This window comes from Lates calcarifer, linkage group LG5 (genome assembly GCF_001640805.2).
Source record: "Lates calcarifer isolate ASB-BC8 linkage group LG5, TLL_Latcal_v3, whole genome shotgun sequence".
Classification (NCBI taxonomy): Eukaryota; Metazoa; Chordata; class Actinopteri; family Centropomidae; genus Lates; species Lates calcarifer.
This window is the reverse complement of record NC_066837.1, coordinates 12,746,025-12,759,265: the sequence shown is the minus strand read 5'-3', so window position 1 is coordinate 12,759,265 and position 13,241 is coordinate 12,746,025. Positions and strand designations below refer to the sequence as shown.

Genomic DNA, 13,241 nt, shown 5'->3' with positions numbered 1-13,241 from the left:
CAATTAGTGTCTTTGACTCCTGCTGGGTACTGCTGTCACTGAGCTTCCAGTGCACCTGCTCCACCTCTCTTTATTGTGCAGTGTGTAGTTTCACTTCCACACTCTTATTGTCAGTTGTTGCCTGTGTAGTTTGGCATCCCTGTCAATAAAAGCATATTCTCTGGACATGAGAGTAGACTGGTAGATTCAGAGTTTACAGCTCAGCCTCCTCAGAGCACACAAACATTTACAAGCTGCACACGCTGGGACTGAGACCACAAGAAGGTCAAAAAGTCTGTTTCCTCTCAGCAGGACCTCATTACCCAGAGGCCAACTCTTTCAGGCCACTCCCTATCTCAAATGTCACCGTTCAAACCTCCTCTAAACACGCCCTGTCCTCCGCGCTAAAAAGGTCACAAGCTCTGAAGTAACGGCTGATATTATCATTTGCTGCATCCAAAATTATTTTTCCTCTGTTTTACATGAATAATTCAGGCGTCATTTAATCACAAGGGAGGTCACAGCGGGGGGGTGAGTGGGCGGGTGTCTCTGTCTGGTGTCTGATCTGTGTAAAGCAAATAACAGAGAAATTGACTGACAAGAGGAGTTTGATACAGATGTCAATACAATCCTGTGGAGAAGAGTAAACACGTAATACGGCTGTTTGGGTTCTCTCCACTTTCTGCGCCATCTGCATTACATCTGTTCACTGGAAATGTGTTTGTGTCTAAACTGGAAACAGAGCTTTTCTCCAGGGCTCCCATGCTGCTTAATTGTTTGGTTTGTTGTCTTCCCCCATCAGCTCATCAGTGGCAGCACAAGTTTCACATCGGCACAGTTGTTATTGTTGCATGCGAAAAACTTTTTTTTTTTTTTTTTTTCCCCCAGTGAGATGCCACAAAGACTGGAATGATGCAACCACTTTATGGCCTGGCTGTAAAGTTGATGGCAAATCCCAAAAGTTGTGCATAAAAATGAGGGAGAAAAAAAACCTGGAACATTTTGTTTGCTCTGTGAAATACCAGAAAATACCTCATGATACTCATATAAAATATCAAAAGGCCAAAGGTCAACAGAGAGCGAGGGGCTGTAAGAGCTGAGCAAAGACGAGTGTCCCCTCTGTGAAGCGAAATTAATTAAAAATGAATTGAACTGAACCAAGCGAATGAGAAGCAGAGTGAACGAGTGAGCAGAAGCAGCTTATGATCAAGTGACTAATCCGACAGGATTACATGTCTAAATGGAGTTTAGGACTTTGCTGGAGGGAGAGAGAGAGAGGGAGAGAAAGAGAGAGAGAGAGAGAGAGAGAGGAGTGGAAGAGACCAGAGGGCTTATGAGGAAGGGAGAGACATGAAAAATGGGAGGTAATTAAGATTTTAACATTTACTAGATTAGTGACTCCCAACCTAGAGTTCAGGAGTGGGTCACAAGGAGCATGAGAGGGGCAGGACATGATTTAAACAGATTGTCCTGGGCTGGTTTCTAAGCTTTGTGTTTGTGAAAGTTTTTTTTTTATCTCGAAGCCTTGAAGCTTTATTTAACGATTAAATGGAACGATGTAAGTCACAGACCTCTGACACACCTGTGATGAGGGGTCACCTGTAGACTCTGCTTTACTTTGAAAGTGAAAAAGGTTGGGAACCACAGCACTGGATAGGAAGAGATGAGACAAGGTGAAAATATACTGATACAACTCTGTTGTGGAAGAACAGGTTTGAGCTCAAAGAAAGAACACAGGTTATAACACTCACTCTGCTCTTACACATACCTGTGGTATGATACATTTACACAGCAGTTGGTTGTACCGCTGTAAAAAAAAAAAAAAAAGGCAGCTAGAATATTACAGTTTTCAGTGCAGATGAAATTGTGAGTTCAGTCTCATCCACGTCAATTTCTTCTCACTACAAACATTTTTCCAGCTACTTCAGATCTTTGACCAGGTTTAGCAGCATGTTTTTCCTTTGGTCTCAATAACATTAAACCTTACAAAAATTAATAGACTACAACAACTGATCATTATTTATTGTTAATTATTCTAAAATAAATCTGTTTTATTTATTTAGTGAGGTTCTTTGGAAATGTTTTAGTCAGTCCTCTCTGTCAGTAGAGGCTCTTGTTTAGCATCTATGAAGCTACTTAACATAGTAACAGTCTTGTTATTATTATTGCTGTTGTTGTTGTTGTTGTTGCACCTCAGAGTTGCACCACAGCCTCACAGAGCACCGAGAGCAGCTCCTGCTGGTTTGGCAGAAAATAACAGACAGTGAGCTCTTGTTACATCACAAAATGACCAACTGCTTGAAATGTGATCTGAAGAAACAGAGAGAGGGCGGCTTCAGGAAAGAGAGCGAAACATTAGAAAGTAGGAGGTGGTATGTGGTCTCTGTTTGTGCCTGACTTTGCATTCGTTCATGCCCGGTGCAAGCGAAAGGTTTATGAGTGGAAAACGGCTTGAAGTGCGCTTAGATTGCTTTGCTTTGCAGGTTATGAAATACTGCAGTGCTGATCTGATACGACCTTCCCTGTAAGTTCAAAGGTTGTGGAAGTTCAGTGAGTGCTGGAAACAGGGCTGAGTTTTGACAAAAAGGTAAGAACGTGCAGCGTTCAGTGCTGTTTCTTGTTTATAGTTTGTTCACAGTTTGCTGGTGACTGACATGTTGATGTTCTTCTTACTGTGCACCTCGTGTAACTTGAACAGAGCAGCACAGCACTTCGCTCCAGAGCAAAACATTAACAGACACTGGATGCAGATAGTCAGCAGACTGTGAGAAATATTCTGTAAATACCCTGTTTTCATTTTCATTCTTCAGTTTTGTTCTTCTGTGACTCTGTGATCAGCCTTAGTTTTAAGACAGCCTGATGTACATGGGACAGCCTAACAAACAGGATCACTAATGTGGTTTTACACAACTTTGTAATGAGAAAACACAGAGGCTTTACTGTGCGTACTGAGTGTTGTCTAATGCACACCTGGTAGACAGGTGTGTACAAAAATGCAGCAGTTCAAAAGACCTCCGCTGTTGAACAGTATATAGGGAGGAGGACCTACAGAGGCCCAACTCACAGCCAGAGCACTGACTGAGACTATGAAAAAAGATCATTCAATTCTAGCTGGTCTTTAGAGGTTTCAAATAAGATAAGCTTATCACTTTCAAAGGCTTTGATACCCTTTTTATTTTCTGAATCTTTATGACACTATATTGCAATAAACCTGAGGACAGAGGAGACAAAACCACTGAGAACCATTTACAGGTCATGAGCAAACAAAAACATATTAACCTGGTTAAACATATTAACCTGGTTAACCTTTTGAACTTTGAAGTGATCCTCAAACAGAGAAGTTGTGATAGCTGAAAGTAGCTTAGTTCATTGGTTAAATCCAGTGCAAGTTAGCATTTCATTGTTATATGTTATTATACATAAAGTATGGTATACAATACTAAGGTAATCACTGTCACACTCAGTCATATTCTGAAAGCAGAACCACTACATTGTGTCTGTGTATATTGTACTGCATACTCTTCCTAAAAAGCTCCTGTACTTAGACAGCTTGAATAAATGTCTGTCTGTGTTATCCTGCTCAACCTGTTTCTGCTGTAAAGACTGGGTGTAACATTAAAACATTTCTCCTGGGGGATCTGACTGAACTGTCACCTGATCTCAAAGCACAGTTAATAGAACAAACGCGGCTCATAAAGCAAAGTAATATCAAAGTAATTCCAACAGACGCTCTCCTTGTATCCTCTTAGAAGACTAAAGCAATTATTAATTCACAACTGAATCATAAATTGAATGCAACAACAGCATTTACAAATAAAGAAGACAAGATAAAGATGACAAAAATATTTCAAACATTGCTGAGAGATGTATCTGAGCACTGACATGAGCTGACATGTTTTACTAAATTAATGTCTATGTAAAATCTACTGAAAGACAGTTGGGTATCATGTTGGCTGGAGATAATTCTAGTCACATATAAACATTCAAATCTAGAAGTGGAAACCACACTAATGAGCTGCAGAAAACATGCAGAGAGATAAGTTTTATAATTATACAGCAGCTCTAAATTAGTTTTGGGCAGGTTTCTTTTCCTCCCAGTCGGGCATGCTCACTCACAAATTATCCAACTGTGGTTGTACGGCAATAAATCATTTGTCCCTGTCTTATTATTTTGTGGATTTTACAACTAACAAACAAACATCAAAAGTCTATTCACTGAAGGACACTGAGTCAGTCACCTATTAAATGAAATGACTCACTGACCTTCTTACTTTTCACCCCAGTTTCTGACCAGGTGTCTGTCTGGTTTATGTTTAAAATGTTTACTTACAGGTTTTGGGAGATTCTATAAATCTTTACCTTCACATTTAAGCTGGCTGGCTCCAAGGTTTCAAAGCAAGACAGAAAGGACACACAACACTCTCTCTCTTTTCCTGCTGACAGATGGAGTGCGTCTCTTTCCCGCCTGTGAACCAGTTCGCCATTTGTGGTGGCACCCATGGAAATGAGATGTCAGGGGTGTATATGGTGAGAGAGATGCAGAAACAGAAGATAGAAAAGGTTGGATCTGTCTCTATAATCACTGCCCTATCAAACCCACGGGCTGTGGACGCTTGCAAAAGATACACAGAAACAGATCTCAACCGCTGCTTCACAGACGCCTTGCTGAGGTACGTTCATACCTCTGTACGTCTAAAGTCAAACTGAAAACTGGTCCACAAGAGCATGCCTGTATGAGAAAACTGTATTATATCTTTTGGCTTCCAGTGCCCCCATAACAGATTCAACACCCTATGAGTTGAGGCGAGCCCACGAGCTGAACGCTCAGCTTGGGCCCAAAGGAAGTGAAGAGGCCGTGGATCTGCTCTGCGATCTCCACAACACCACTGCCAACATGGGCCTGTGCCTCATCTTTTATTCCTTAGACTGGATCACCCTGCACATTTACAAATACATACAGGTACGAGCCTCACAGAGGCAAGACAAATATTTATGGGGATACAATTTCGCTTCACAAAATGCAGCTTTCTGACTTGTAATACAAGAAATGTAGAGAATGAAGTGCTGGAAGTGCAGGTGATATAATGCAAATCTTTAAATATGTTCAGTTAAACACTGAATTTTATCTACATGCAACATTCAGAATATCCAAGTTATTAATGAGAAAGTGTCCAAAGAATGCCAGCATGCAAAATGTAATGACAAGTGTTAGCGAGACAAGTATCACAGTTCTTTTTAACATGAAATGGACAGCCTGAGCGATAGTGGACTTTTGAGGCTGATACTATTATCGATATGTGAGAGTTTGAACCAATATTGCAGTATTTTTGATAAAGATCCTTTAAACTTAACTAAAGACCTGTGACCAAGGTATGTGCTCAGCAGGACTTTATACAGTAAAATAAGACTAAGTCTACTGCCATGCTAGCAGCTCTGTGAAGCTACACAGTGATGCTTTGAGCTAAACGCTAATGTCAGTATGCTAACACACTCACAGTTACAGTGCTGACACATTAAAGCAGGTATATGTTTACCATCTTATGTTAGCGTGAATGTTAACATTACAGACGTTGAAAGGATGTTAGCAAAAAAAAAAAAAGTACAGCTGAGATTATTTTGCAAAACTAAGAAACTAGACAGATTGTGAGGTGGACCTAAGTGGTAGAAAATAAAAATAAAAGTCTGGTTCTGTGGTCAAAGTTAATCTGCTCCTCACTTTGTTCCACATTAAGCTGTATATGTTTTGTATGTTAAACCTCGCAGGGCTGTATTTGAACATGCTGGGTTGTAAATAATTGATCTAATTGGTTTTCAGAGTAAGATAACCTCTGTGCCTGTGAGAGCAATTCAGCTGGATATACCCCCCTCTGAGGCATACTCCTTAGAGGCAGTGGGCAAACATGGCTTAGGTAAGTGTGTGTACTGTATAACTGAGTGTGTGTCTGCATGATGGTAAAGAGTTTTTTCTGAATTACTGAACTGATTAAAGCGTTAACATCTTGTTCTCTGCAGCATTTGAAGTCGGTCCTCAACCCAACGGTGTGCTCAGAGCTGATATATTTAACGTGGTGAAAGAGGCTGTGGATCTCACAATAGAATGGCTTCAGCAGTTCAACTCTGGTAAGAAGCAAACAGTGATATTTAACCAGTGGGCTCCTACATTATGGAACAGTCTAACTTTCAGTCAGATCAGCAAACTTGGTTGAGTGATTTAAATCTAATTTCAAATCTATTTATTCAAAACAAATTGATTTAAATACTTATTCAGGTGTTTTTTTTTATCATCTTTGTAACTGTGAAGCACTATGTTACCAAGTGCTACACAGATAAAAGTTTAATCCACTATCTCACTTACCTCCGGTGGTGTCCGGCTGTGGAGATCATTTTGGTTTTATTCGGTCAGGTTTTGAGAAATATGTCTCTGAGATTTGTTTTTTAAATGGCCAATCCAGGACAAATCTGAGGAGGAGAATCTCAAAATCTGACTACTCACTGACTAATCACTACTTATTACTCACACTGTCCTTTGCCAACAGGAAGTACTTTTGAAGGAGGTGAAGTTGAAGCGTTCACTTTCGCGAAGAGTGTAGACTACCCGAGGGATCCTGCGACTAGTGAGATTACTGCTGCCATACACCCCCAGCTACAGGTACAGGACACCTGGGAAAGTTGCAAGCACACATGAGTCTTCACTTAAAGAAACGGTTTGACATTTTGTGCAGTATTGTTTGTTTGGTGAAAGTTAGATGATAAAGACTGATACCAATCTCACGTCAGTACATTAAATATGAAGCCAAATCCAGCAGCTGGAGTCTTTATGTCACCATGAGGTCATTATAGGGAATCCAAGAAAAAGTCTGGAAAACTATAACTTGTTGTTTTCACTTCTGGTTTTGTTCAGATATAACGGTCATTAGAGGTACTGTTTCCCCCTATTTTCAGCTTTTATGCTAAGCTAAGTAGGTGCTTGGTGGTAGCTTCATATTTACCGTACACACATGAGTCGTATCAAGCTTCTGATGGAACACAAGATAACACAAGAGAGCAAACAAGCGCTTTCATTTTCTCACTTTACACGCTTCAATATATAACAAAAGGATCCTGATTTTGGAAACGTTAAATGTCATATTTGCATAATGACTCACCTGTTTGCGTCCTCTGTCTTCCTCCAGGATAATGACTTCAAGCTTCTCCGACCAGGCGACCCCATCTTCCTGTCATTTTCCAGGGGAGACGGTGAAGCACGAGGGAGAAGAACTCTACCCTTTCTTTGTCAACGAATGTGCCTACTACGAGAAGAAGATTGCTTTCCATTTAGCTCGCAAGAGCACTCTGACCTTCCCGTCCATAAGAGTGAAGAAGGACTGAAAGCAGAGAGACAGAATGAGACACATATAAACTGTAGAGATTTTAAATTATAATCTAACATAGAGTATGCACACTACTTGAATAATACTTCTTTTTTAATCATCTCAAATAAATCATGGACTTACACACAAAAATGTGCAATGATGTTTAAATATTCTACAGGTGCTAGACATAGTAACATGATTACCTCATTGCAATTCATGCAATAAATAAGCTCTACCTCTGTGAGGCTTAGAAGGAAGCTTGTTTGTAAAACCAGAGCTGTAGATGTACTTTGATGAATAATATTTTACAGGTGCTGGAATACATACTGGAATTACAGTCCCCCTCCTCCTGTATAATCAAAATTATTCTAATCGATGTGATCGATCTAATCGATTCTAATCTTTTTTTTCATTGTGGCAATTATGCAGAACACCATGTTTGAATAAATGGAAACATGGATCGCTTTATACAACCGGTGTGTTTTGACTTTATTTGGATCTTTATAAGGTCAAAGAATGTTAGAGACATTGAATTCTGCACAGCCGCCAACAGAAATGTGGTTGCCAGCCAGAAGAAACAAACATTCAGCCACTCTTGTGCAGAGTAGAGAATAAAAAGTATATCAAAGCATTTATTTAGTCGTGTCTGTTAAAACATACAACAGAATGATATTTAAGATAGTGATAATAGTGATGGATTAAACCTGGCGCTGGTCCCTCCAGACAAAACTCTTGTAAATAAACATTATTCTATTACACATAATTAAAGGATCATGTACAAATATATGCAAATATTAAAATAATGCAGCAGCATGATACAGTGACAGAAATTGGTAAAATTAAGACTGTTACACTCTGTATTTTCTTTCAGTGTATTAGTTTGGTTGTCCAGAGACCACCACCAGCTACAGATGCTGAGTGAAAAGTCACTAAAGTTACACATTTTTATGATAATCCATCCAATAGTTGTCAAGACATTTCACTCAAAACCACAAATGTAAACTTCATGGTGGCACTAGACGAAAAGTCAGCAGATCACCAAAGTAATTCAGATTCATCCTCTGGGAACCAGGAATGTTTCTACAAAACTTCATGTCAATCCACATAGTAGATGTTGAGATATTTAGGTGAATAAGTGAACACTTTCACTTATTCAGTGAAAGTGGTGTTGGCACCTCAGGAATAGTCAGCGGATCACCAAAGTCATTGAGATTTATCCTCTGCAAAGCACGAATGTCAGCACAAAATTTCAAAGCAATCATAAATTTCAGTCTGGACTGAAGCGATGGACTGGACGAGTGACACTGCCACACACTGCTTGAATTGCTATAAACTAAAAAACTAAAAAACAAAAAAAAAACATCTCAATAAAATGATAATAGATTATTATAATGATTATAAAACAACTACAGAAGTCAGCAAATGTCAAATTTATTCATACAGAAACAAGTACAGTGTGCTTCAGGATACATAAAAACATTTAGAAAAGCTGGAGTGTACACATATCAGACGTGTAACAAAACACTGTGACACAAAAACATCACAATCTGTATTCTGTGGCAGGTACAGTGAGTAATATGCGAATTTGACACACACACAAAAGTAGTAAATTCATCCACTGTCCACACAAATGTTCAGTATAAAGATGTAGATTCAGGAGGATTTTCACTTGCAAATTAAGATTTTGCAAATGAGTAATTCAAATATCAGTCTCTTTGACTCGGGGGGGTTTCACCAACAAACGTTTGACTGACTCTAAAAAAGAACAGAGAACGATTGTGGGATTAACAAAACAGTAGTTTTAAACAGTGAAACTCCATCATTACAAATGTAAAATGGCAGTAGTATAGTTTGGGCCTGAAACATTAGAATTTCAATGTTATGAAGAAGTCACGAGTTTGCATGAGTGGCATCGAATCAATTCAGTCTTTTCAACATTCAAATTAACTGCGTAAATAAATATTAGACCTATAAACAGAGCTGACAATGGACGATGAGTGGTTACATTTTCGGTGAGTGACATTTAGTGACATTTAGTCAACACATACCACAGGACAGAAATCAACAATTACCACAGGTGATGAAATGTCAGCTTAAAAGGCATGCACAGCAAAGGCTCCATATTTAAGATTAAACAAAAATAGAACCAAAAATAAAAAAAAACATAAAAAACAAAAATTATTGTCTTGTGTGATATTATTCATGTACTATTAGAGAGAGATATCCTGAGTTTGATAACTGCAGGTGCGCTATTTGTGACAGTGCACAGTTAAAACTGATTTAAGGGCAATGTGGTGAGCAGCTTTGGAAGAAATGGCAACCGAAAAGAAGGCAATTAAAGCACCACACAGAAACACAGTTAACACCGGGAATAACAAACGATCCCTAACATCTGTTAAAATACATTAAGAACATGCTTTGGGTAAGATACAGGTTAGAGAGGCTTAAAAACAAAAGATGAGATAAGACAACTCAAAGATATTAAACCCCTATTTATGAGCACTTATGATGATTAGCTGCAGTCTGGTTTAGTTTATTCCCCCCTTTGTGTCTGTGACACCATGTTGTTGTTTTGTTGTTTTAAAAGACCGGTGCAGAGGAGGAGTTACAGTCACTTCATTCAACTTTTCATAAGATAAAAGATATGAAATGAAGTCCTCAGACCAGTTGGCTGTGTTAAGGTACTGTACATGGCTGTGAGAGCAGTCTGTCACTCTCTCACGCGACCCTGTATGCAGTCATGCGGGTGTAGTTCTTGCGGTGACTCCTGGCTGCCCACAGGAACAAAGCAGGCTGCCATCATCTGCAGAGGGAAGGAGATGAGGGCGAGGTAGAGGGACCAGCCCAGCGAGCCCTCCACCCCTTCTGGTGGTGCGGAGTATTGGTGGAGCAAATCCACGCCTGCCAAGAAACAGCAGACGGTGCCCAGGGAGCACAGACCTGAGGAGTAGAAGTAGAGGCTGCATGAATGTTTGTGTTTTGTCACACACACAGTTTGCAAGAAAACCTTGCCTATACTAAATTAATTTTTACCACAATCTTAACATTAACCTTCAGGAGAAATAACACATCACACAGCAAATACCACATACTGACTGAGTGAAGTGATTGTTTAGATAACATGAGATACATCAGGATCTCTTCAATTTACCTCAGAAAGTGATAGTGATTGACTGATTACACCGTGTGTTTCTTTCACAGATAAAATCAAAGCAGCACACTGCAATGTTGGAAAAATTAAAAAAAAATGTATTAATCAGTCACAGTCAGGTGAGGATGTCTGAATAAAAACTCACCTTACAAGCAGAAGAACACGAGCGTCACCGCTGGTCAAACATCAGGCTGACGTTAGTTTGAAGTTTGATAATCAGCAGCTGGACACGCGTTACGGCAGCGGCACGCTCAAAGTCAATTAGTTCGTACGACGTGTCAACTCGTCCAACCACAGTGGAAAGGTAAAAGTGCTTTCAGACTAACACCAACAGCCGCACCTGAGGGCTGGGTGAAAAGTTGACTGCCATTTTCAGACAGTCTCTCCTGGAAGGCGGTTAAGGTGTTAGACTACAGAAAAGTTAGCAGCCCCCAACAGTGAGGAAGAAGTTGTTGTTAACCCACCTCTAGGGACCAAAGGCACTGGCTGTGAACCGTATACATACAACAACCAGCACCAATTGTTTTCTATGTAAACTCATTCATCGGTGGTGTCGCGAACCACATCGTGAGGATACACCACTGCTTCCGTCATCACTCCGAAATAAAATGTGATTTTTTTTTTTTTTAAACATTTGCTTCTCTGTCTGCTTCTCAAACACATCCTGCAGGTGATTCCACCTTTTAACATGGTCCTGTGTGTTTGCAGGGAAGTCAGCTTAACCGACTGTTTCTCACGATGGCTGACGTTTGTATAAATCTCCGCATTTGCCTAAATATGCTGCTGCTTATTAGGCTTAAGACCCAAACGCCCCCTCAGAAATCTATTCGTTACATAGACAGGACATGCCAGTCTATATTTTGAATATCAGTTTGTAAAATGCAGCATTTCTCTGACCTGCGAGAAGATGGAGCACCCCCACAACCAAGGTGGGGGTGAAGCTGCGGCACAGGCAGGCGCAGACCCCGACAAGCCCGCTGAGGAAAACCAAGGCCAGGGATACCAGGGGCAGAAGGAACTGGCATCTCCAGAGATCTGCACAAACAGACAATAAAACTTTTAACCCTCTCGTTGCCCTTTCGTATTCTGTATACTTTTTTCTTCTTACTATTATTCAAAAACAAAAGATAACTGCTTCAGAATCACGAATGTCATGCACAACAACAAATCCTACTACTACTACTACTACTACACACACACACACACACACACACACACACACAAAGGCACATTGTCGGCCACCAGGTCACTTGACCAGAGGACAACACGAAGGTTAAAAACAACATGCAAAAACATGGACGGAGGATTCATGCAGAAGGAAGGAAACGGAGCGAGATGGTCAGAATCAGGAGTTTACTGTGTTAGCCATCACACCTGGTGTAACTAAAACACAATCTAAAGAGGGTGGACTTACATGTTCTCAGCAGATCTTCTTCACTGTTGGGGTTTCCAGGGTCTTTGTACTTTGGAGAAAACTGCTGAGAAAGAGTGAAGCTCACACACTGGGCCTCCATCTTGGGATCTAAAGACAGAGAGCACAAATACAACTGAACTGTCTTACTCATATACTAACAGGATATGATGTTGATGTTCTGAATTAACCCATTATCTATTTTGAGTCATACCTGGCTCTTTATACCAGTATGACTGGCTGGGCACCAGGATGCACCTCCACCACAGTCCCAGGGTGCCGTTCAGTTGGAATATACTGTCACTGGAGGTCTTCTCGTCAAACTCTCCATTGATGAACCTCTCTTTGAGCTCGGAAGCGTTCTTGCCGTCATGTTTTACCGGCGGACTGTTATACTGGTACCACTGCTGAGTCCCTACAGCCACAGATAGGTACACTGTGGCCAGCAGGCTCAGCACCGAACCTATCACCAGAGCTGTGGCATACCGATTATCTACCATGGTCTAGAGGAAAACAGCTCGTTATGAGCTTGTGTCTTGAAGAGGAAACTGATAAAACAATACAAATACGGTCTGGCTTTCACTCCTCCAGGAGGTTTGTATGGTTAGAAGTAATGTTTCCGCTTGGTGTTTTGGCACCACGGCATTTCTGTTAACTATTGCCAGTCAGAGTAAAGGTATCACAGTATCTTTGCATTATACTTTATTTAACCATCTTACTTATGTGCTGTTTTTTTTTTTAGCTATGTCCCAAACACGGAGGCGTTCACGACCTGCCGAGAAAAAACAAATATACACAGAATGTAATGTTTATCTCATTTATAATCTAATACTCTAGTAAACATTGCCTGCTTGACTTTGCTGGAAAACTACAAATAATAGTAGTAAGGTGGTTTTAGTTATTTAGAAATGTTACAAGTGTCTCACGTCACTTTAATAACAAAGACAGCTTCTTGTGACTAAGTTAGCATCTTACTAGCTAGCTGGCGCTAGTTAGCTACAACTGGCTGCATAATTGCCGAGACATTTAGCTGAGAACTAAACGTTAAATATTTAATTAAAAGTATTTATTTTACCTCATCGCTGGACAAAACGCCCCAACATCGGCGTTAATAGCGGTGCTCGTTAAATTTCAGGCAGGGCCTCCGCCCTCTTCTTCACTGTTGATAAGTTTTATTTCTCTTCTTCGTGGGTTTAATCGGCGGTTAGCGGGCCCATTAGCGCCACCTGCTGCTGCTGCATGTAGCACCTGAACAGTTTTCCTCCACATTCATTTTATTTCCTAAAACAGACACCAATACAGTTTAGTCATATTTAGCATCCTTTATACATTTTACTACGGGTGACAT

General features: G+C 40.3%; 2 protein-coding genes across 2 annotated transcripts; one reads left to right on the top strand and one right to left on the bottom strand.

Moving 5' to 3' along the window:
- The first annotated feature begins 2,049 nt into the window (after nucleotides 1–2,049).
- Nucleotides 2,050–7,804, top strand: LOC108896521 (N-acyl-aromatic-L-amino acid amidohydrolase (carboxylate-forming) B-like). The gene is given in 8 exon segments (XM_018695688.2): nucleotides 2,050–2,566; nucleotides 4,423–4,649; nucleotides 4,747–4,939; nucleotides 5,795–5,888; nucleotides 5,992–6,099; nucleotides 6,516–6,628; nucleotides 7,152–7,205; nucleotides 7,207–7,804. Coding segments are annotated over 7 exon segments (930 nt in total). The 5' UTR covers nucleotides 2,050–2,566; the 3' UTR covers nucleotides 7,348–7,804.
- Nucleotides 7,805–8,746: 942 nt separating this feature from the next.
- Nucleotides 8,747–13,115, bottom strand: cldnd1b (claudin domain containing 1b). Its single transcript, XM_018695691.2, is given in 6 exon segments — nucleotides 8,747–10,121; nucleotides 10,123–10,271; nucleotides 11,380–11,517; nucleotides 11,897–12,004; nucleotides 12,108–12,665; nucleotides 12,969–13,115. Coding segments are annotated over 5 exon segments (753 nt in total). The 5' UTR covers nucleotides 12,394–12,665; nucleotides 12,969–13,115; the 3' UTR covers nucleotides 8,747–10,049.
- Between the last annotated feature and the right edge of the window lie 126 nt (nucleotides 13,116–13,241).